Source organism: Maylandia zebra, linkage group LG13, assembly GCF_041146795.1.
Source record: "Maylandia zebra isolate NMK-2024a linkage group LG13, Mzebra_GT3a, whole genome shotgun sequence".
NCBI lineage: Eukaryota > Metazoa > Chordata > Actinopteri > Cichliformes > Cichlidae > Maylandia > Maylandia zebra.
This window is the reverse complement of record NC_135179.1, coordinates 20,603,528-20,624,912: the sequence shown is the minus strand read 5'-3', so window position 1 is coordinate 20,624,912 and position 21,385 is coordinate 20,603,528. Positions and strand designations below refer to the sequence as shown.

The following is a 21,385-nucleotide window of genomic DNA, read 5'->3' as shown; positions in this document are numbered from 1 at the left end:
AGGGAGTGCAGAATTATTAGGCAAGTTGTATTTTTGAGGAATAATTTTATTATTGAACAACAACCATGTTCTCAATGAACCCAAAAAACTCATTAATATCAAAGCTGAATGTTTTTGGAAGTAGTTTTTAGTTTGTTTTTAGTTTTAGCTATTTTAGGGGGATATCTGTGTGTGCAGGTGACTAACTGTGCATAATTATTAGGCAACTTAACAAAAAACAAATATATACCCATTTCAATTATTTATTTTTACCAGTGACACCAATATAACATCTCCACATTCACAAATATACATTTCTGACATTCAAAAACAAATCAGCGACCAATATAGCCACCTTTCTTTGCAAGGACACTCAAAAGCCTGCCATCCATGGATTCTGTCAGTGTTTTGATCTGTTCACCATCAACATTGCGGCTTCCTCTAACAGGAAAATGTGTCACAAAGCTAAAATCATCTCAAACTGTTTTCTTCAACATGACCGCAAGTTCACCTCCATTGTCTTCACATCTCAGTACCTGAGTTCAGTCTATCCCAAAAAATAATTAAGGCTGCTCTGAAGGCAAAAGGGGGTCCAGACCGGTATAAGCAAATATAACTAATAAACTGTCCAGATTTAAAGATTTAAAACTAAGGATTAAGTCAAAAAGCAAATGCAAAACACAACTGTCTGATTTGTAGGCCAGCATGGTGTTTGCTCACATTTTGCATCTTAAACCTTCTGTGTTGTATGAAAGACAAGGTGATAGGCTTCAGGCCCAAACATATGAATCAGCAAACATAAATGCCAAGCAGAAAGCTGTAGTCATCATGGTGAAGAGTGTTGATTCTCAGTGGCATTTGTAGTGCTTTCAGCCCTCTCACACCACAGAGGGCCAAATCTTTGACAGACCATAAAACAAGCAGTTTGTCGTTTTATGACAGCCAAAACTTACTACATATAAACATATAAACCAAAGTTAACGGCTTTAATTTGTAGATTAATCATTAAAATAAATAATATGACTAAAGCTAGAGAAACAAACAAACCATAACATCAAGAGTGTACACAGGGCCAGACATCAGTTGTGAAGAAGTAGTTTCATTTATACTAAAAGTATGAAATAGCAGCAGGTCTGCAGCAGCTGTACAGTAAACAAATTTTAAATAAACTCAGTGTTTAATCATTTTGTTCCTGCATTAGCTGTGTCGAAGAGGTGGTCCAGGTGTGTAGCAGTGGGGTAAATTGGCTGCATGCAAAGGATTTCTATTCTTAACCCACTTCTTCAAGTAACCCAGTTTTTGGTCCTTGCATGTAAAGGACCTTCAAGCGTACTCTTTTCTGTTTTTATTTCTATTCGTGTTGCTGCATTTTAAATAAATATAACTAAAATAATGTGACAGAGACTTGAAAAGAATCCAAGATGTCCAACAGTGTTCCATCAGTGGTGCGGGGATGGTTTGGTTTACAATACAATTGCTTTACAATACAAGAGTAGTGCAATTTATCACCCATTGTATTATCATGATACAGCCATTCTGTAGTACAACACAATGCAAAATGCTTCTCACTTCCTGCTGAGAAGCAAAAAGCAAGAATTGTGATATTGATCATAAAACACAGTAAAGCGATATTTTATATATAATCTTTTAATTATTTATTTTAATGACAGCTGAAAATAGCTTAGTTTGTCTTAGTTAGTTAGTCTGTTTTTTGTAATGTTCTCTATAGTTGCGATTATTTCACACTTATTTTCACAATTTTGGTTAAGCTCTAGCACATTGCATTTTTAGGGCCTTTATGAGTTTGGATACTGTAAATCTCGCTCTGATCTTGTGTCATAAATCTAAAATCCAGCCACTGACTGGCAAATTAAAAAGTGCAGTAGGTTAACTAAAACTCGTGAGGCCAGGCACAAAACTCGCAATCCTAGTTTCAACATGACAATCCTGCTCTTGGATTAAGCCACCAGTGACATCTAACATTTTGATGCATGACGGCACACAGACGCCGCTGCAGACAGAGATCGTAATCTGTACTGCAGAAACGCTGGGTTATAAAATTTTTAAATGAGCCCCTTCTAAGAAACGTTACATCAGACTGACAGAAGACAACAGTCACCAATGTAGCAGTCCAAACTAAGCTCGCTCTCTCAAAATGGAGACATTCCTCATATTTCAATTGAAATGTCAATCAAAGTTAGTTGGCTATCCACTCGGGATCACCCGCAATTTCTTCTCCTCCGAGACATTTACTGGCAGCAGCCGTGATCACATACTGTAGCTCTTGCCAGATGATGGAATGACTACGTGAGCCACGCGCCTTGGGTATCCCGCTCTGTACTCTGTCAAAGAGAAGCCTCAAGTCACTGCTTAGTAGCAGAAGATGCATTACATTGCAGTGACATTCGAAATAGTCCCCAAGGTGCTTCACCATCGCTTTGACTGACAGACCAGCATGGGAAACTTGTGCTGTCCCATAATTCACCAGATGCTCTGTGCTGTCTCTGGTTTCCTCTTCATGGATTCCTCTTCATTCATACATCCCAAGATGCACAGAGTTGTGTCACTTACCCTGCATTCCGTTTTTCTTTAGAAAATTCATTATTCATAGTGTATTTTTTTTTCTAATTTTAAACACATTGGAGACTACAAATAATCACAACTCCTGCATCTGTATATCTTGAAGTGAAGACGAAAGAGAAAAAGGCAGTATACAGTTACCTCCTGATATTACACAGAGGACTGAAGACCCTGTATGACCCTGCTAGACTGTTTCCGTGAATTCCAAAAATAGCCAAAATGTCATATTCAATACTTTGAATGATTTCTTCCTGTATGGCTCGAGTCTCACATTTTTTAAACATGCCAGATTAAAACACATGCTCTCCTGTCTTAAACAATTCTCAGGAACCTCATCGTTGTGAACAGATGTACTTCTCTGGGCATAAAATTTACTATGTGCAAAACCCATTACAGTTCAAAAATATGTAATTCTATCTTGAAGCAGTGGGAGTAACATAATGAGACAAGAAAACAATAAGGGCACTCACACACTCATTATGGGTTAGTTATATTAACCCTTTGCTATGCTTGCATTACATTTAATTATGCTCGGCAGATGGTGCTCTGCAGGGGAAACACAGTAGTCGTTGTTGGGAGTCTGAGCCCAGAATTTTAAAGTAGCTTGATAGCAGCATTGCACAGGAAATTGTATAATTACTCTGTGCAGCTACAATGGCATATTTGTGCAGCATCTGTAGTAATTTGGATGCTGCACTGGTCTGTTATGGTGAAGGGAAAACTAAGTTGAAACAATGGCCAAAAGTATAAAACTAGGCTTCCTATGAAGGGTGTCTGAGTTTAGTATTAGAGATATGATGAGGAGCTCTTTCAAGGATGCCCAACTGGGAAGATTCCCATGCAGTCCCCGGATACACTGTAGAGAGTGGCTTGGTATTCCTCCTGAACAGCTGGAAGTGTTGGCAGGGGATATGGGGGCTTGGGTAGCTCTACTGCTTCCACAGGCTTGACTCAGATAAGCCATGGATGGATGGATGGATGGATGCTTATACTGTACGTCTAAGCATTAGATGTACTTCTGATGTTTATAGGTGATTAAATTTCACTGCTAATGAAAGTCAGATCATGTCCATTAATTGTTTCCATACTTTTGAGCATTTGGTTAATTTGTGATCTTTTTTAATTTGTCAATTTTTTTACTTAATGAAACCCAGTCATGCATGGAGCGAATGTTAATTCGTTCAGCAGAAAACAATCTAATGGACCAGACCCAGGCCAAGCACTAGAGGAATACCTCTGGCAGGCAGAACACTACAGGCTCCTAGGCTGCCTTCAAATGTACAACAAAACATCCATGCTGATCTGCTTAGCCATGCTGGCCCTCAACCCCCTAATGAACAAGGGCAAAAGAGCTCTTGGGCTTAGCCTCTCCCTCTTACCCTAACTTAACAAGATGTCCCCCCACTCGCTCGCTTTCTCCCACACAGACAGACACAGAGACATATGCACGGTGGCACACACAGGCACACACCTCCCAAACCCCAAACCACTAACCCTCAGACCAATCTGTCTGTGGCACTAAAGTATTATTAGACTTACACACTCTCAAAGGGGAAACAGTGAGTGCTGAGAGCTGGAAGATGAGATATGCTACAGGGCTTACTAGTTCCATTAAAATGGCATTCACAGGGGCCTTTGTTATCATCGGTCCTGACGTTTTCAGGATGTAGTGGGGTTTGCTGATCCATGACCATCTCATCTATCTTTCAGGATTTGAAGGAAGTTGGTGTGAAATTGACACCAATGAGTGCAGTTCAAACCCATGCCAAAACCAGGGTGACTGTGTGGACCGGGTCAACAGTTACAGGTAAAAAGTGTTATCCGCAAACCAGCTTTTCATTTCTTAGTGGGTGAGAAAATGTCAGGAGTTTTAGTGATGAAATCTTTTTTTTTTTTATGGGTTTCAGAACAATATGCTTCTTCTTAGCTTGAAATTTATTTAACAGATAGTATTATTATGGTTGTAGTTAGATGAAACAAAACATGTTTGTCGTTACTGTTTTTATCATATGCTACTGTGCATGTTCTTTAATTTAGTTAAACCAGTCTTTGTCGCTGTAGAGTGTGAGCAATCAAACTAAATGTGATCAATATCAATAAATTCCTATAGATTTTCTCACTCTGTGCACGTGCTTGTAAGAAACATCTTCTATTTTCCATCAGAGACAAAGTATCAATAGTAATGATTTTTCTTTTCCAGCTGTGTTTGTAAGGTGGGATTTTCTGGCCTTCTCTGTGAGGAAGATATCAATGAGTGTGCCTCTAGCCCTTGCAAGAATGCTGGCACATGTCAAGATCTTGTGAACAAGTAAGCATATATGCAATTTTTCCCCCCTTTTACTTGCATCATAACCTTTTTTCATAGCGTGTTTAAATTTCTTGCGTATGAAGGCCAGGCAGAATTAATTGCTTGATTTTGTTTTGAAAGTTGAATGATCAATAACCATTCTCCAAAGAAAAAAAAGTAGTACTATAAGGTTTTGGCAGCCCTCCTTAGAGTATTGCAGTTTATACAACGAGCTTGTCATCCTTGACACACATAAGCTGCTATTCTAAAGACGAAGAGCAAACTCAGCAGGACCACATCATGTATCTAGATTGGGCTTTACTCCACCGGTGCTTTTCTCTGCTGTGCTTAATGGGAGCCCCGGGGCTTCCAGGCTTAGTCGGACAGATGGGTTGAGAAGTCCCAGGGCCAATTTGAGTCCTAAATGGTTTGTCTCCAGTTTGTCTTCCGTCATGATTTCATTCCCATGTGACCTGGCCCTGCTCAGAGCACTCTTCTGATTGCATAGTCCTGGGAGTTCACATCAGGTGTTTTTTAACCTCACTGCCCGCCACACACCTCTGAATCCATCTCCCTGACCCAGCAAGCCATGGAAGTTCATCTATACTGTGATAAAGAATCAGACTATGCAGAGCTGCGAGACTGCAACGAGGAAAGGGTTAATTGTTCTAATAAATCAGTCCAAGAGCAGAAGAGGCTTTCAAACAAATGCGCCACGTGACAATAACTACCAATTAGCATATTTCATAAATTTGATGTGATGTAACTTGTTTACCGATGAATGATGTTTACAGCAGCACTTAGGTGAATAATTGTACGTTGCCTCTTTACCTCGTCTCCTGCGAGATCTATGGTTAGGCCCAGCGACAGCTTCAGAGAGGGATTTCAATTGAGTAAACCACATCATCGGACAGATTAAGCCTTCCCTTTAGTAACAAGTCATGAAGCATAATTTAAATTAAGTTGCACACTGGGAAACTTAATTGCCAGTTGTTAATTGTTCTGCAAAATGCTGCCGGTCAGTTGAGAGAATCACTCCAGCGCAGTTTATCTCAGTGGGTTTGGAACACACGCACGCAACTGCTGTGGGAGCGTGTGCGCATGTTTGGCTGAGGAAAAACAATTCGGATGATTTTTAAAGTTATAAGAAATTAACATAAGTGGGCTATGATTGTGTGACACATTGCTTATTAATTTCTTCTTTAGGTTCCACTGCATCTGTCCCCCTGGTTATTTTGGAACGCTGTGTGACCTGGATGTGAATGAGTGTGAAGTTTCACCTTGCCTACATGAGGGCATCTGTATCAACACGCCCGGGGGTTTCAAGTGTGTCTGTCGCCCTGGATACTCAGGTAGCTCTTTCGCCCTAAGGCGACATTAAGATCAATATAAGACTTTAAAAAGCTTATCATGCCCGCTTGTGGCTGCACGCTATTGAAGCAAGTCTGACACAGAGCTGGCTTAGTGTAAAAAATGCTTCACAATGCTTGCTTTTAATTAGCCTGCCTCGCTGTGCAAGATACAGTGCCTGCTTTTTAGTAGAGCTAACAAGAGATAAATTCATGTCACCTGTTTTATCTGATAAAAACGTCTCAGTGTCTGTTAGCTGCATTTATTTAATTTCATCAGCCTCTTCAGTCTCAGAACGCTAGTGTTGTTTTACTTCAATCCATTTGTCTTATTTTCCACCCAGACGGATATCGAGCTATTTTAGCGCGCGCGCGTGTGCACACTTGTGTGCACTTGTGTGTGCGCTATCCAAAGCCGATTCCTGTCAGATACTGGGAAGATTAATTTCATTTGTCTTCCACACTGTATCATCAATTTATCCTTCCCCAGTTGAGAGAGGGGGGAAAATCTCTGAGGTATTGCTACTCTGGAGAGCAGAACCTGACACGCATGGCCCAATTCCCACAGAAGCAGCTTTTATTATTAGACCTACGCACAGCATAGTACAAGCCATTACTTTTTCTGTTGCTCTAAGCTCATCTGAGGAAACAGGGTCCCCCAAGAGAGCAAGTGGCCAGAGGATACAGTGTGGATTGGCTCAAACCAACTAGAACTCATACAAAATATTTGCTCTAGTAACATGTGTAACAGCAAAGCAACTTTTGTCAAAACGCACAAAAAAAAGAAAAAAAATGGGTCTACGATGCTACTGTAGTTGTGCTGTGTGTTCTTTTTGTTCTCGCCTTAAAGTAAGTTTGCTGTGTGAGGGTGATTCATCATGCGGTGTTTTTGCAGCCTGATTGGAATGAATTGAAATGTTATTCTCCTTTGATGGCATGATGTGTCATCGCTGCAACACTGTAATTCATTGTGTCACTTGATGGTATTAACATATTATTTGCTTTAGCCATCAGGGAAGAAAGGTGATATTTTTTGCATATCAAATGCCAAAAGTCATTTTGATAGTAACAGTTGAAGCCCCTCACTAATAAATGAGTCTGGTGCTATATCAGGTCACTTTTGTTGATGTCATTAGGCTGTAATGACGCTTTATTCCCACCTCAATCAGTACCTATGTGGAATATTCTTCAGTGCATATGTCTTTTGTAGTGAACGGGGTCTTCCTATAGTTTTGTGAGCCTTTTTACAGCTCTCATAAAAACACACGGTAAAGATCACGGAGATCAAATCTTTGCTTCTTCACGTAAACGTATTCCTCACGCCTCAATAATTTAAACTTTCACTGGATCGATAAGACCTGCTATTAAGCTTAATTTGTATATACAGTGTTATTTTCTTTCTGTATATATTGTATTAGCAAACATGCTGTCCTTTAATGTAAGTCAGTCTTGGCATCTGGCTGGATCTTTGCTGTCACATCATTATTTAGGGCATTTGGCTTAAAGGTCTCTGAATCCCAGTAATGTATCACTTAACTGTGTACAGGTGCTGTTTTCTTTATGGTCAAAGGTCATTACAGTGACATGATTAATTGGCAATCTTGTTTATATAAATCACAGTTTCTCCACGCTCTTTGTCACCTTCCCTTTTCTCTTCTTCACCCATCATTAGTGAGCATGTTCCCTTGAGTGATGGTACAGTGCAATCAGCACTTTATTACACTTTCCTCAGTCAGCACATTGCTAGATGATGATATTCTGACCCTTGCGATGTTGTTTGCTGTTAAGGCTTCAGTAAATTCTAGCTCTTGCTGGCTGGACTTGCTCCACAAAATGTTGTTGTTGCTGCTGGTAGTGTTTACTTATTAATGACACAGCATGCAGTATTGTGCAAATATTTCCAATGACTTTCTCAATGGAAGGGTATCAGTTATAAACCAATTATCTCTAACTGAATTCTTCAGATGTAGAAGTACTAGAAACTGTGTCATGTGAGCAATCAGTGTATGTTTTTCTATTTATTTCTCATAATTAAACAAAAAACAAATACATTTAATGCCTTAAATTGATTTTAATGAACCCTCAATATTAGCACAACATATGTATAGTAATATATAATCACATTGTGAGCAGTTTTTTTTTTCTGTGCAAACTAACAGCCACAAACAAACAGTAAATGCTTTATAGTCCCCATTAAGGTTCTCAGCTTTATTTTTATTTAGTATAAACAATTTTTTAAACCCTGCTCTGTTCTGCAAGGAATGCGTCCCAGTGCATAATTACTTTTGTTTAGCCCTTATGTTTACATAATTTGAACATTAAAGTTAGGTATTGTTAGTTTGTGGGTGGCAAAGTAGTGCAGTAATTAGCACTGCCACCTCATAGCAAGAAGGTTCTGAGTTTGAACCTGACGCTCAGCTGATAGCTGATGTCTGCATAAAGTGCTGTATGTGCCTGTGAGTGTGTGTTCAGTTAATTGGTGAATCTAAAATTAGCTTTTTGTGTCTCTGAAAAACATTTGTGAACACAACTTGTGACACAAAGTTTATTCTTGCATTTTATTGAAATGGTATATCTAGCAATAATCATTAGTGTGATCATCACTTTTAATGATAGCATGAAACGATGGTGTCTAGGACGTGGAATTTTTCATATTTTTCACATTTTCACACTCACACTTTTGTATTTCAGAAACTTAAATTTCAGCTTTGATCTTTTATTTGATATTGTTTTGTATCTTCAGAGCCATAAACTGTGAATTTCCTTGCTGCTGTATAGCTTTCCTTTTGGCTAAAAGAAACAACTCATCTCTTTGGCACAAGAAATGAATCGTTTTACATTCAGTGACGAGACAAAATGATAGATTTTGTGTACAAAAAAGGCAGTTTATTTATTCTCTTTCATGAATAAACACAGGAGGCAAAGTAGTTTCTTGCTCCTGTTGTCACTTTGTTTACTTTTGGCTCGGTTTGCAAATGAAAAGCCAACCAAATGATTAATGATGGGTCAGTAGTCATTTTTCATCTCTTGATTACTGGAGGTCCCGAAGAGATTTTAGGGTTATTAAATAATCTTTTTCAACCACTTTAGTAAAAAAAAAGAACATCACAAAATCCCTCCTTGTAGAATTATACCAAACACATTACTTTATTTTTAATTCCTCTGCATAAAAAGTCACTTATGTGCACCTCTGCAAAGCAGTACCTGCTGTAATTTAGACTCCTATGAACATCATCGGTGTGTCTTCCCAACTTGCATTCTGATTTGTTGGCAGGAGGGAGTCTAATTTTGTCAGTTTGTGTTATCTGGTGTTTCCTTCCCGGCTTGAACTCTCTCTCCTCCTCTTCACGTCTTCTGTGATCTGAATGCTATTTTTGTGCTGCCTTTTATAAATAATGAATATTATCAACAGTCTCACTAAAGCTGAATATTCAGCCTTATCTTAAATGTGTCTGATTGCACAGTTTGCGTGGGGGTTTTGCCCTTGTAGACACTGGGTACTGCAGTCTCAGCATGATCAGCGTTTAAAGTATAAGACACACTTTTCCATTAGTTCAGTGAACCCTCTCAGGGGCACACTACCCAAATTACATTGCACTTGGCTTTAGTAGTCTGTAGCCAGGCAAAACCCTTTGATTTTATTTGGAATTTTTTTGTGGCTGTTACAAAAACAAGAAAATGCATTAAAAAAATAACAGTTTTGTGGTTTCTTGGTGGCTTCTCCAAGAAAAAACTGTAAAGTTTTCAATACAGCTACCGTCTAATGAAGAAATACTATAGTCATGTTTAAAGACAGGTAGCGACATGCCTTCAAGTCTGGTGTAGATGGAAGCAGCTGTTTGAGAACTTTACATATCTTTAAATTGTCAGTTTGTATTTGTTTTATTTTTGTATTTTAAAGTTCCCTTTCTTCATAAGTGATTTTATTTTATTAGTTTATTGAAATTTTAGTCACCATACTTATTGTTACAGAAATAAAACTTGTATATTTATATTTTAATGGAGTCTTCTGAAAATGGAAAGTATGGGGAATATTAAGTGTCTGGCCTGGTACAAGCCATTCAGTCCCTGTATAACCATAGTGGGAGCTTGGTGCTCATAATAAGTTGGGTTAGTTTCTGGTGGGTGCTGGACTATGCTAGGGACACCTTTTGTTATGGATTCTGTCACTGATATCTAGGTGTAGCTACATGGTGAAAGGTCTCCACTTTGGTGGGCTCAGGATCCCATCTATGCTTTTTGCAGATGATGTGTTTCTGTTGGCTTCATCGGGTAGTGACCTGCAGCTTGCATTGGATAAGTTCACAGTGTGAAGCGTCTGGAGTGACAATCAGCACCTGAAAGTCTGGTCCATAGTTCTCAGCCAGAAGAGGGTGGAGTACCAATTCTGGGTCTGGTAGGCGTTACAGTACTATCCCAGGTGGAGGAGTTTAAGTACAGTATGTTGAGGTCTTGTTCACGATTGAGGGGAGAGTGGAGCATGAGATTGACAGATGGACTGAGACAATATCTGCAGTGATGCAGATGCTGTACTGATCTGTTGTGGTGAAGAGAGAGCTGAGCTAAAAGTGAAGCTATTGATTTACCAGTCAGTACACAGGTCAGAGATCCAAGCAGCGGAAATAAGTTTCCTTCGAAGGGTGGCTAGGCTTTCCCTTAGATATAGGATAAGGAGCTCGGCCATTCGAGAGGGACCGAGCAGAACCACTGCTCCTCCACATTGAAAGAAACCAGTTGAAGTGGTTTAAGCAGCTGACTAGGATACCTCAGGGATGCCTTCTCGGTGTTTGGGGCATGTTGTACCAGGAGGAGGCTCCAGGGCAGAGCCAGGACTAGCTTTAGGGATTATTTCTCTTTGCTCTTCTAGAAACACCTCAATGTTCCCTCCAGATAAGCGGTAAGATCAAAATGACCTGCTGAAGTTTTTAATGCAAGCAACACAATGGCGAAAAATTTGTTTAACTTTGAATGTGGTATGGTTGTTGATGTGTATCAGACAGGTTTGTTTGAGTATTTCATAAAGTGCTGATCTACTGGAATTTTCCCACTGAACTATTTTTAGGATTTAGAGAGAATAGTCCAAAAATATGAAACTAACCCATGAGTTTCAGTGCTATGAGTGAAGAATGTTATCTTGATGTCAGAATTGAGCGCAGGATGGCCTTGAGATGATGATGATGCAACCGTGTGATGCTATCGTGTCAATATGGCTCAAAATCTGTGACGAAAGTTTCCAACACCTTGTTGAATCTCCGTAAGGCAGTTTTGAAGACAGAAAGAGTGACCCAACCTTTTACTACCATTGTGTACCTAATAAAGTGGCCAGTGAGTTTAAATAAGTGTTGAGATTAAGGTTACTATGAAAAGTGGTCTTTTCTGTTTATGTGCTGTGTTTATGTGTCAACCTCGGGTTAATGACTTGAGATTGCTTCTTTGATCTGATCGAGAGACTAAAAGACACTGTTTAATTTCATTTTTTTACAAAGATGCTGAAGATTCTTTATCTGTGTATCAGGAAAAGAATAATAAAGTAGTTGTTTCAGCTCTTGTTTTGAACTTTAGTTATTTAACAATCGAATGCCTAAATCTTTACTTTCACAAAGTACAATCGAACCCTGTCTTTATTGTCAGTTATGTGTTGTTTTCCTTCTTGTTTTAGATCTGAAGTTATATTTTTTTCATTTTTACACACTCCATATAGCAAACAGTTTTATTAGTCCCATAAGCCCTATCATCTAAAATCCAATATCCCCTCAGAGTTCAAATGATATTTTATCAAACGTAGAGGTTTAAAACTTAAACAACTTCAGCAAATAGCCATATTTCTGCTCCGTGCTTTGAGCCAGTGCTATTAATGCACGGTCACGAAGAAGTTAAAACCACTTTGAATTGAGTGTTTCAGAGCAAGCATTACAACTTTCAAGTTGCATATTAAAGAATAATATGGAAGCAAGACATAACATCATTAAAAAGGAAAAAAAACAACCCAGAAATCCTTATGCAATGTAAACAGCACACCCATGTTTACCATTCCTGCCAGCCTGTGATCACAGTGCATCAAAGTTTACCAAACAGATCAGAGAGAAAAAACATGCTGGTGAGGCAGCTTTATCTGGACAGTAAGATCACACTGCTAGGAAATTTTTGCATCTTCAAGGCTTTAGTCCATTAACTGCAAATTTCCTTATGCTACTTAACTTTTCCATAAGTTTGTTGACAGATTTTGCAGAAATTTGAAAATAAATGATTACTGGTCAAAGAAGAAATTACTCATCAACTCAGACAATCTTTTTCACAGCACTGCTATTCTCTAAAGCTTTCTCTCTGACCAGCCAACTAATGCTTAAGGCAATATGTCTTGACAGATCATAATTACCACAAGTATTTGATACTTTGACATGAAGTGTTCGGCCATTATTCTTGTAAATGCTCATCAAAAAACAAAGGTGAGGAGAGCTTTTGCATGTATGTCATCTATACTATATGATGTATCTGGAAATAACTTAAAACAGGTTTAGTTTGACAGGTTAAAATTATACGTCCGTTGTGGTAACCATAGTCAGTAAGGGATACATAGTTTGAAAAGACAATATAATGCAGCGGTTGCCATTAAAGTATAAAGATGGCGTTTTTTTTAGTTTGAAATGGCAAACGGTGAGCTGTTCCTGACAAGTTTTTGTATATATCGTAGATAAACTCTCTCTCTGCCATAGAAGCACATGGCAAACAGCAGAGGATTTGATATATTACATGAGTACTTGACAAAATCAAACTTACTTTTCCAATTTTAAAAAAGACACATATTGTGCTTCTGTGTGTGTGTGTGTGTGTGTGTGTGTGCGTGTCTAACTTTTGGAGTACTGAAGAACTAAAAAATAAGTTTTTCTAATAAAACAATTCTGACTAACATATATTTCATTTCTTAGGGCCACGTTGTGAAGTTGACGTTGATGAGTGTGTTCCAAACCCATGCCAGAATAGTGGAAAATGTATTGATGCGCCTAATCGATACAACTGCTTGTGTGCGGGTGGCTTCACAGGGCTCCGCTGTGAGGCCAACATTGATGAATGCATGTCAACGCCTTGCCTTCATGGAAGGTACATATTTTCTCTCCATCATTTAAAACAGAAACACAGCAAATTGTGCAGCAGTAGCATGGAATTATTTATAATTACGCCTCTTGCCAGCACAGTGAGTGGAGACATATGTCGCATGTTGTAAAGAGCTAATGTAATGCACTTACAGGTTGTCTCAGTGGTGTCTAAATTATAGTCATTAATTCTTTTGAAGGTGAATTACTAATTCATATAGAAAGATTACATCCGTCTCTAAGGATTCTGTATGGACTATACTGCAAAAGACTTCCACAAATAAATGCTTTTTAGTTCACTTTGCACGCTAGTATAATTTTGATGAATCAATTCTGACCCTGTCTGTTGTGGCTCTCTCAGCTGTGACGATGGAATATATTCATACACCTGTCTTTGTGAATCTGGATGGACCGGCAGCAGATGTGAAACGAACGTCGATGTGAGTTGAGTGTAATTAATAAAGCAGCTGTGCGTTGTAGCGACATGTCAGGAGAATATTGTAAGCTCTGATGTGGTGTGGCCTTCGGTATCTTTAACTTTATTGACATTCCTACAAGATAAGTGAATTGAACTACCGCGATCATGTAAGCATTGTGCAAATACCCGATAAAAAGGAATTGCTTAGTCTAATGCCTAATTGATCTAAACCACAGCTTTGTGCCGGACCGTAGCGATAAAACATTGAGTTGCTACCAAGGTCTCTGCTGAATCAATAATCTGATCATCTGCATTTTAACTACTAACAATTCATTCTTAATCAAAAGGTTTTTTTTTTTCATTATTTAATCACCCCTTATGAGCTTTACATCGACAAACATGTATTTTATGGTTGCATCTTTTTAAAAAGCTCTTCCTGCCACAGTGTCTCGTTCATGTGAATCTTTGGTATTTTCTCATTGACAGGAATGTGCCAGCAGTCCCTGTCTGAATGGAGGCTCGTGTGTCGATCTCATCGATAAATATGCGTGCTTCTGTCAGGTCGGCTACACGGGGAAAACCTGCGAGGAGGATATAGATGTTTGCGAAGGCGCTACTTTTAATGTCTCGTTGTGTTTTAACGGAGCCACCTGCAGTGATGGTGAAGGATCAAACTTTACATGCAGGTGAGCTTGGTCACTATTTATTTATTTATTTATTTATTTTGAAGTGTTTGATAAAATGACGTTGAAAGGTCGTCCTTGGATGGAGTTATTGAAAGTTGAATGTGCAGCAGCTTTACCCAACTGAATGTTTCACATGCATTGCTTTTAAACTGACATCTAAAACCACCGTACCCAGATTGTAATCGACCATTTGCTAACCCCCTCGAGTGAATTGCACTTGACCTTATTATAGCTATACAACCATATCAAAGCGTGACAGCCCTGGCGAGCTTTGAATTTCTCTGATGATTTGTGTGTGGCGCTACTGAAAGGAGTATTGGACTGTGTGTTTACATACTCTAATGTTACCTTCAGTCATTAGTGTCTCTGGCTAACTAGCGCACCATCGAAGCCAGAAAGCTTAAGGGAATGGAGCTTATTGAACCGCTCATGGACAGTGGGCAGGTTAAATATCTCAAAATATTAAATTACATTTCTGACTGTATACATCAGCATCAAGATTTTGCTGATCTGTGAAAAAAAAAATTAAAAGTATCTTGTCTCAGAATAATAGCGCTGCATTACATCTGTTCTGCCTCACAGTGCAGCGGTAGAAAATGAATCATTACTTTTTAATTGCAGGCATGTCATCCCTGGAGTGATGAAGTGTATCTGAATACAAGGTGTATGTAGTAAGAGTGTGCCGATTTGACACAGCCGCTCCCTGAATGCCTCGCAGTTAATTACATTGTCTAACCTTTCGCTGATGTGCTGCTATATGCTCGCTGTCATGATTTATGTGACAATGACAACCACAACTCCACATATGTTGCTGCACTTTCTGAGTGTTATATTGAGGTGCTGAACTGCAAAATGCCTCGCCGCAGCAGTTTTTACGACGCTCCCTTCATTTAAGGTTTATTTGCATATATGTTGCAAGGAGGCAATGCATATCGTGCATTCACAGATAAATGTGCACACTAAGGGCAAAGTTTGTCTGTACACCCACTTCTACTTATGCAGAGCCAGGCTGCTTTATTACGAACACGTCTGCTGTATAGAACTGTACAGCTGACCTGTGGGTGTGCAGAATAACATGAAATATTATTCCTAGCCAAATCCATGTGTTAATGACATAAATGTGTTAATGTGTGCAGCGTTTTTTTCCTGAATGTTGTGTGAAGCTGCGGGTAAATATTAAAGTCAAAGAAATGAGAAACTCTGATGCATCGCCATCTGACCTTAAACTGGTAGGAAAGGCATCTGCGAAAAGGACTGTACCTCTCTTTGCTCAAGGTGTAGCTTATCCTGTGCATTTCACCACCTTAAACAATTACCACATGAAAGTATTTTGCATTTCAATACCCGTAGGCTTATGCAGGTCAGAGCTGTCTGTTTAAAAAAAACATTTCAAGAACCAGATTTAATAATTGTCTGTTCCAGCCAAGGCCTTCTTTTGGTGTTAAAAAGCTCGTGTCGGGATTTACTCAACAGATGCTGTGACAATATTTGTAAGAGCTCCACAACAATTTGGAAGGAAAGTATTTAAAAGACTCACACAAACATGATTCATTAAAGTTTATGGCATGCAGTTTACTGCAAATTGCACTAAATTTAATGCCGGCAATAAGAGTGTCTTGTTTTGTGTCTGATTTGACTGTGGTGCTCGTCATTAGGAGTGTAAATTTCTCTGGAGTGTCAAGAGGCAATGGTGTCAGAAGCAGTGGATAATTGCCAGGGATGGACATCAAAAATAGAATGATTCTATTGCGGCTGCCCCTCATTGATCTGAATTGCCAGACTGCTTCAGAAGAGAAACATGAAAAATTTGCCTACATAGTAAGATTTTGGTTTGCAGATGACTTCTTGGGTCGGGTTTTTTTGATCCGCTAATTTCACCTGCAGAACATTACACTCCAATCTAAGCAGTTTTGCTGTTGCGTACTAATGCTAATTTGCCCACCTGAGCAAGTTAATTTGAGTCTTCCACAGTCAATGTTTTGGAAAGTCATAGGATTTAGAGCTTAAAGCTCCAATGTTTTACCACCACATTCACAGCTTTAAGCCATCCACAGGTGTATTTCTGAGAACACCTCCCCACGGCATTTAAAATGAGTTAAAACTTACTATATCACAAAAGTATTAGAAACAAAAAGTGTTCGTCTGAAAGGGAAACCCCTGCAAATATTCAATAAAATCAGCCACAAAAGTAACTCTATCTGCGACTTTTAGTTGTATAATTGTCACTTCCAAAGTTAGCATGTGGATTTGCTACAGTTGTTAGTGCATTTCCAAGCGTATTTTGTTTTTATCTAGGGTTGGGGTGGGGGTTTCCACTTGAATACAAAGGCCTTGATTAGGCTAATACACTGAATGATGGGCTTAAATATTAAATCAGTCATGCAATATTTTTTTGTCCAAAGTACCTCTATTACAGAGGGTTGCTATATTTGCATGCTATGTGCAAAGTGGTAAGCATCACTTGTTCACCTGCTCAGGAAATGGGCTTCAAAACCACTCCATTCTCTCTGTAATGATGGTCATCCAAGAGGTCACGCATTAAACCGTTTGCCCATTTTCTACTGTTACATGATTACATGGACTGGGCTTTATAGACAGCAGTTTGTAACAGAAGAGCCTCGTAAACACAACATACACTTGTTAGCATCCACTGAAACAGTTTTCAGTGGATGCATAACATTTTCTGTTATCAAATTTTTTCCCAGAGATGTTGAGTGGGTTTGAGGTGTGGCGACTGTGAATTGGGAATCCATGCGAGTCAGCAGACCTTGGGCTTCCTTGGCCCGGGGTAGCTTTGATGCACAATCTAGCTCATTGTTCATCTGGAAAATGACTGCTCTTGTACAAATCTTAAAGCAAGTAGAGATGACAGCTGCAGAATTGAATGTTACCCGTCTTTGCTTGAGGTGTAGCTTATCCTGTGTAATTAGCCAAGTCAAACAACTACCACACCTTCATATTTTCACTTTGAGTATCTGTGGATGTTATGCACTGCAGCGAGTGTTTTGGATTCTTTAGGAACCAAGCTTACCTCGACCAAGGTTATGTTTTTGTAGCGGGATTACTTGGCTGACATCATACAAGCCTGTCCACTTCGTACACTTCCTCACAACTGACATTCACTCTAACTTGTTTCCATGGGAGAGGGGATTATTTTATTATTATTATCACCAGAGACTGACATATCAGATCAATGAATCTAAACAAATACTATGATGTGCAGCCATTACACACAGTGGTTATGGTGGAGTTTTAGGAGTGGTGCAGTGAAGCAATTTTGAGGACCAAATGAACAACCTATTACATTTTGGTGGAGATCCCGATCAAGGGGTACATCGTGAATCTTTTTTCCTCCTGTTTTGCCCCTGTAATTCTGTTATATAAGCAGCTTGTGAGCAGAAATCTCACTCATCTGTTTTTGGGCCCCCCGACTGCTCGGGGGCCACCAAATGCTGACAAACATTAGATTTGCTAAAACTCCCTAAACAGACCCACTTAGCTAAAACCAGCTGTATCAGGATGTGAGTGTGTTGCAGACTTCTAGTGCGAAATATTGTCATTCTTTTTTACTGTTTCCCTTTTATTATTGTGGAATAAATTGTTATTAATCAACATCTCGGTGCTGGCAAAGGGTCTCCTCTGTCACAGTGAGCTTCTGGGTTTATATAAGAAATTAATGAATACTTGTGGAAAGTCCGGGTTGATTTCATCTAACTATAAACAGCATCTTTGGCAGTCAGGAGTGTGCTTCTTAAAGCGGCCCTATTATGCTCATTTCCAGCATAATGGGCCGTCTAATATGCTGGAAATGGGGTGATTCGTTCTATATAGGGCTTTGGTTATTACTATGATGAGTACAATAGTAGTTTGGTTTATTTCTGTTTCACTGAAATGCACAAAGTTGTATTTTTCTGTTCAAAACTGTAAAATTTTGAAAAAGTTTGATAAGTAATAACAAAAGCAGTTCTAGGATACAGCGTGTCAAACCCACAAGCAGGAAGTGACAGCACTGTGAGACAGCCTCACAGGTTTTAAAGTATGATGTTTTCTTAGCTGTCCACCAGGTTTCACGGGGGATTTCTGTGAAGTGGATGTTAACGAATGTTGCTCAGCTCCCTGCCACAACGGAGCAGTTTGCCAAGATCTTATTAATAGCTACATCTGCCACTGCAGGCCAGGTGAGTCACTCAGATATCCTGTGAATTTCTCAAATCTTTTTTTTTTTTTAAATGAGGCAACCAAAGCAGTTTTTTTTCCCTTTTGTAAGACCTTTTGCAGGCAACCTTTGTAGCTCATGAGCAAGATTACTAAACTACAGCCTTAAATAAGACGTCATGTTTTAAAGTGAACTAAAAGCTAAAAGCCTTTTTTTCTGATAGGTGCTAGAGTCCAGTTTACTACATGAAAACCACCTTAATACTTCTAAAATGCACATATTTGATTAAAAGAGACTGCACAAACTGCCACTTAAGGTTACCCTACTGCCTACATAGTTTCTGTACCTCAAAGCCATTCAAAAGTCATCTCCTTTTTCTCCAGGGAGAAATTTGTAGTCATACAGTACTGAAAAAGACAGTGATAAAAAGACGATACTGCCTTGGCTCATTAAAATGTATGTGGCATCTTACTCTTTAGTGAAAGCCTTTTCTTGTCTATGTATGTGTGTGAACCCAAAAAGAAGCAAATCAATGTAAGAGAATCTGATTGATATTCACTTCAGAGGGTGGAAGTGGGAGAGCCTGGGCTCACCACGGCACTCTGTGGGCTTTTGTTCTTGGCAGGTTGGACAGGCCTTCACTGTGAGGATGACATTAATGAGTGCCTTCCACAGCCCTGCAACCAGGGGATATGCATTCAGAATGATCCAGGCTATGGCTACACCTGTTTCTGTCGTCCTGGATTTGTGGTGAGCCTCTCCACCTTATCCTTTCTATACGTTGTGGTGTTTCTCTTTTTTTCCCCCATTAAAAAGCTACCATCCTGCACCTTCAGCTCTTGAATCCTTTTACCACTTAGATTTCTTTATTGTTTATGCTCTAATCATTTTTCTCTGCATTTTCAATGCAGGAAAAGTGAATGCTTTTTAAAAATGCACCACTTCATGTATTTTGTAACTGCTACACTGTATGGGCAACTTGAATCCTATAAAATAACCTGACTTTGTTGGTTTATTACTAGCATTTGTTTTTAGTTTAAACCGTCTTGTTTTTATTACTTAATAGCACTGTCTTTTATTATTTAAGCTGTAAACATTACATTCCACTTAGTATCTCCACATCTCCACATACACAGGGGAGTAACTGTGAGCACAACTATGATGATTGCCTGCTGAATCCGTGTCCAGAAGCATTTTCCTGTGTAGATGGCATCAACAAGGTCAGCTGCCTGCCTCCTGTTATGGATCCTGTTCCCTTGGCGACTGCAGTCGAGAACATCACTCGCGGCTCCACACCCAGAGTGCCGATGCCGACACTCTTCCCGGCACCAGCAGCTGAGGGGTCCACAGGTATGGACGGCTCTGTGCATTCATGTGAGGACATGCGGCGGCGGGAGTCAGTGAAGATGTAGAATTTATAATACTCCTCCTCATGTCAGAGAGAAGTGTTTTCCAGTCTGCTACATTTATATGACAGCTCTAATTACAAGCTACTTTTCAGATAAAGATTTTACATAAACATAAGACACAGTAAGTTTATGAAAAATGCATCGCTAAGGAGCAAGCCAGTGGTTTCTTATGCGTTTTAGATAGTAGGAGTTGTTGATGCTTCCCTCACATAGCTGCATGTAAATTCATCCTTAAGGATACAACATGAAAGTCTAAAAACTGAAATGTATAATTCTGTTATTCATTTAAAAGGAAAAAAAAAGCTGCATTTTCTTCTTTCCTGTCCCATTAATCGTATCGCAACCCCTCTCATTTGTCATGTGACCCTGACTCAAGTGAGTGGAAACTGCAGAACAGTCTTAACCTCTTAACATATACACTCACCAGCCACTTCATTAGGTACTGCCTTCAGAATTGCCTTCATTCTTCACGGCTTCAACAAAGTGCTGGAAACCTTCCTTAGAGATTTTGCTCCATATTCACATGATAGCATAACACAGTTGCTGCAGATTTGTCAACTACTCATCCTTGATGTGAATCTACCACATCCCAAAGATGCTTTGTTGGATTGAGATCTGGTGACTGCCGAGGCCATTTGAGCACAGTGAACTCAATATCATCTTCAAGATACCAGATGTGCACACTTATGATCGGAAAGGGATGGACATGGTCTGGAATATACTCGGATAGTCTGAGACATTTAAAAAATGTTCAGTTGGTATTAAGGGGGTGAAAATTACATTACAACACTACCAGCCTGAACCGTTGAGGACCGGATGGATACATTTTTTCATGTTATTTACAGCAAATTCTGACTCTACCATCCGAATGTCACAGCCCAAATCGAGACTTATCAAACCATGCAACATTTTTCCAATCTTCTGTTGTCCAATTGGGCAATGCCAGTGGGAATAACAGCCTCAGTTTCCTGTTTTTTGCTGTCAGGAGTAGCACCCATTGTGGTCTATTGCTGTTTCAAGGTTTGAGGTGTTGAGGTACATTCAGAGATGTTTTTCTGCATACCGTGGTTGAGTTACTGTCACCTTCCTATCAGCTTGAAGCAATCTTTCTATTCATTTTTCTTTGACCTCTGGCATCAACAAGTCATTTTCACATACAGAACTATTCCTCACTGGATGTGTTTTCTTTTTCAGACCATTTTCTGTAAATCCTAGAGATGATTGGGCAGAAACATCCCAGTAGATCAGCAGTCTCTGACTTATACCAGCCCATCTGGCATCAATAATCATGTCACATTTGACTTAACTAAAATTGCCTTTCTTCCCTATTCTGATGCTCAGTCAGCTGAATTTCAGCAGGTCGTCTATACATATGTATATGCCTAAATGCACTGAGCGCTGCCATATGGTTGGTTGGTTAGTTATGTGTG

The 21,385-nt window shown here is 39.3% G+C and overlaps 1 protein-coding gene and 1 long non-coding RNA gene across 6 annotated transcripts in view; one reads left to right on the top strand and one right to left on the bottom strand.

The window, feature by feature from the left end:
- Positions 1 to 21,385, top strand: part of eys (eyes shut homolog) — a 177,394-nt gene that overhangs the window by 66,807 nt on the left and 89,202 nt on the right. For all 5 annotated transcript variants that reach the window (XM_076891743.1, XM_076891744.1, XM_076891742.1 and 2 more), the window contains 9 exons: positions 4,270 to 4,366; positions 4,760 to 4,867; positions 6,053 to 6,198; positions 13,122 to 13,293; positions 13,648 to 13,726; positions 14,191 to 14,390; positions 18,444 to 18,568; positions 19,172 to 19,296; positions 19,683 to 19,896. In XM_076891743.1, coding sequence (XP_076747858.1) covers positions 4,270 to 4,366; positions 4,760 to 4,867; positions 6,053 to 6,198; positions 13,122 to 13,293; positions 13,648 to 13,726; positions 14,191 to 14,390; positions 18,444 to 18,568; positions 19,172 to 19,296; positions 19,683 to 19,896 — 1,266 coding nt within the window. The remainder of the gene's footprint in view (positions 1 to 4,269; positions 4,367 to 4,759; positions 4,868 to 6,052; positions 6,199 to 13,121; positions 13,294 to 13,647; positions 13,727 to 14,190; positions 14,391 to 18,443; positions 18,569 to 19,171; positions 19,297 to 19,682; positions 19,897 to 21,385) is intronic.
- The window catches only part of LOC143421806 (uncharacterized), a 48,429-nt gene that overhangs the window by 1,645 nt on the left and 25,399 nt on the right, over positions 1 to 21,385 (bottom strand). The window lies entirely within an intron of this gene.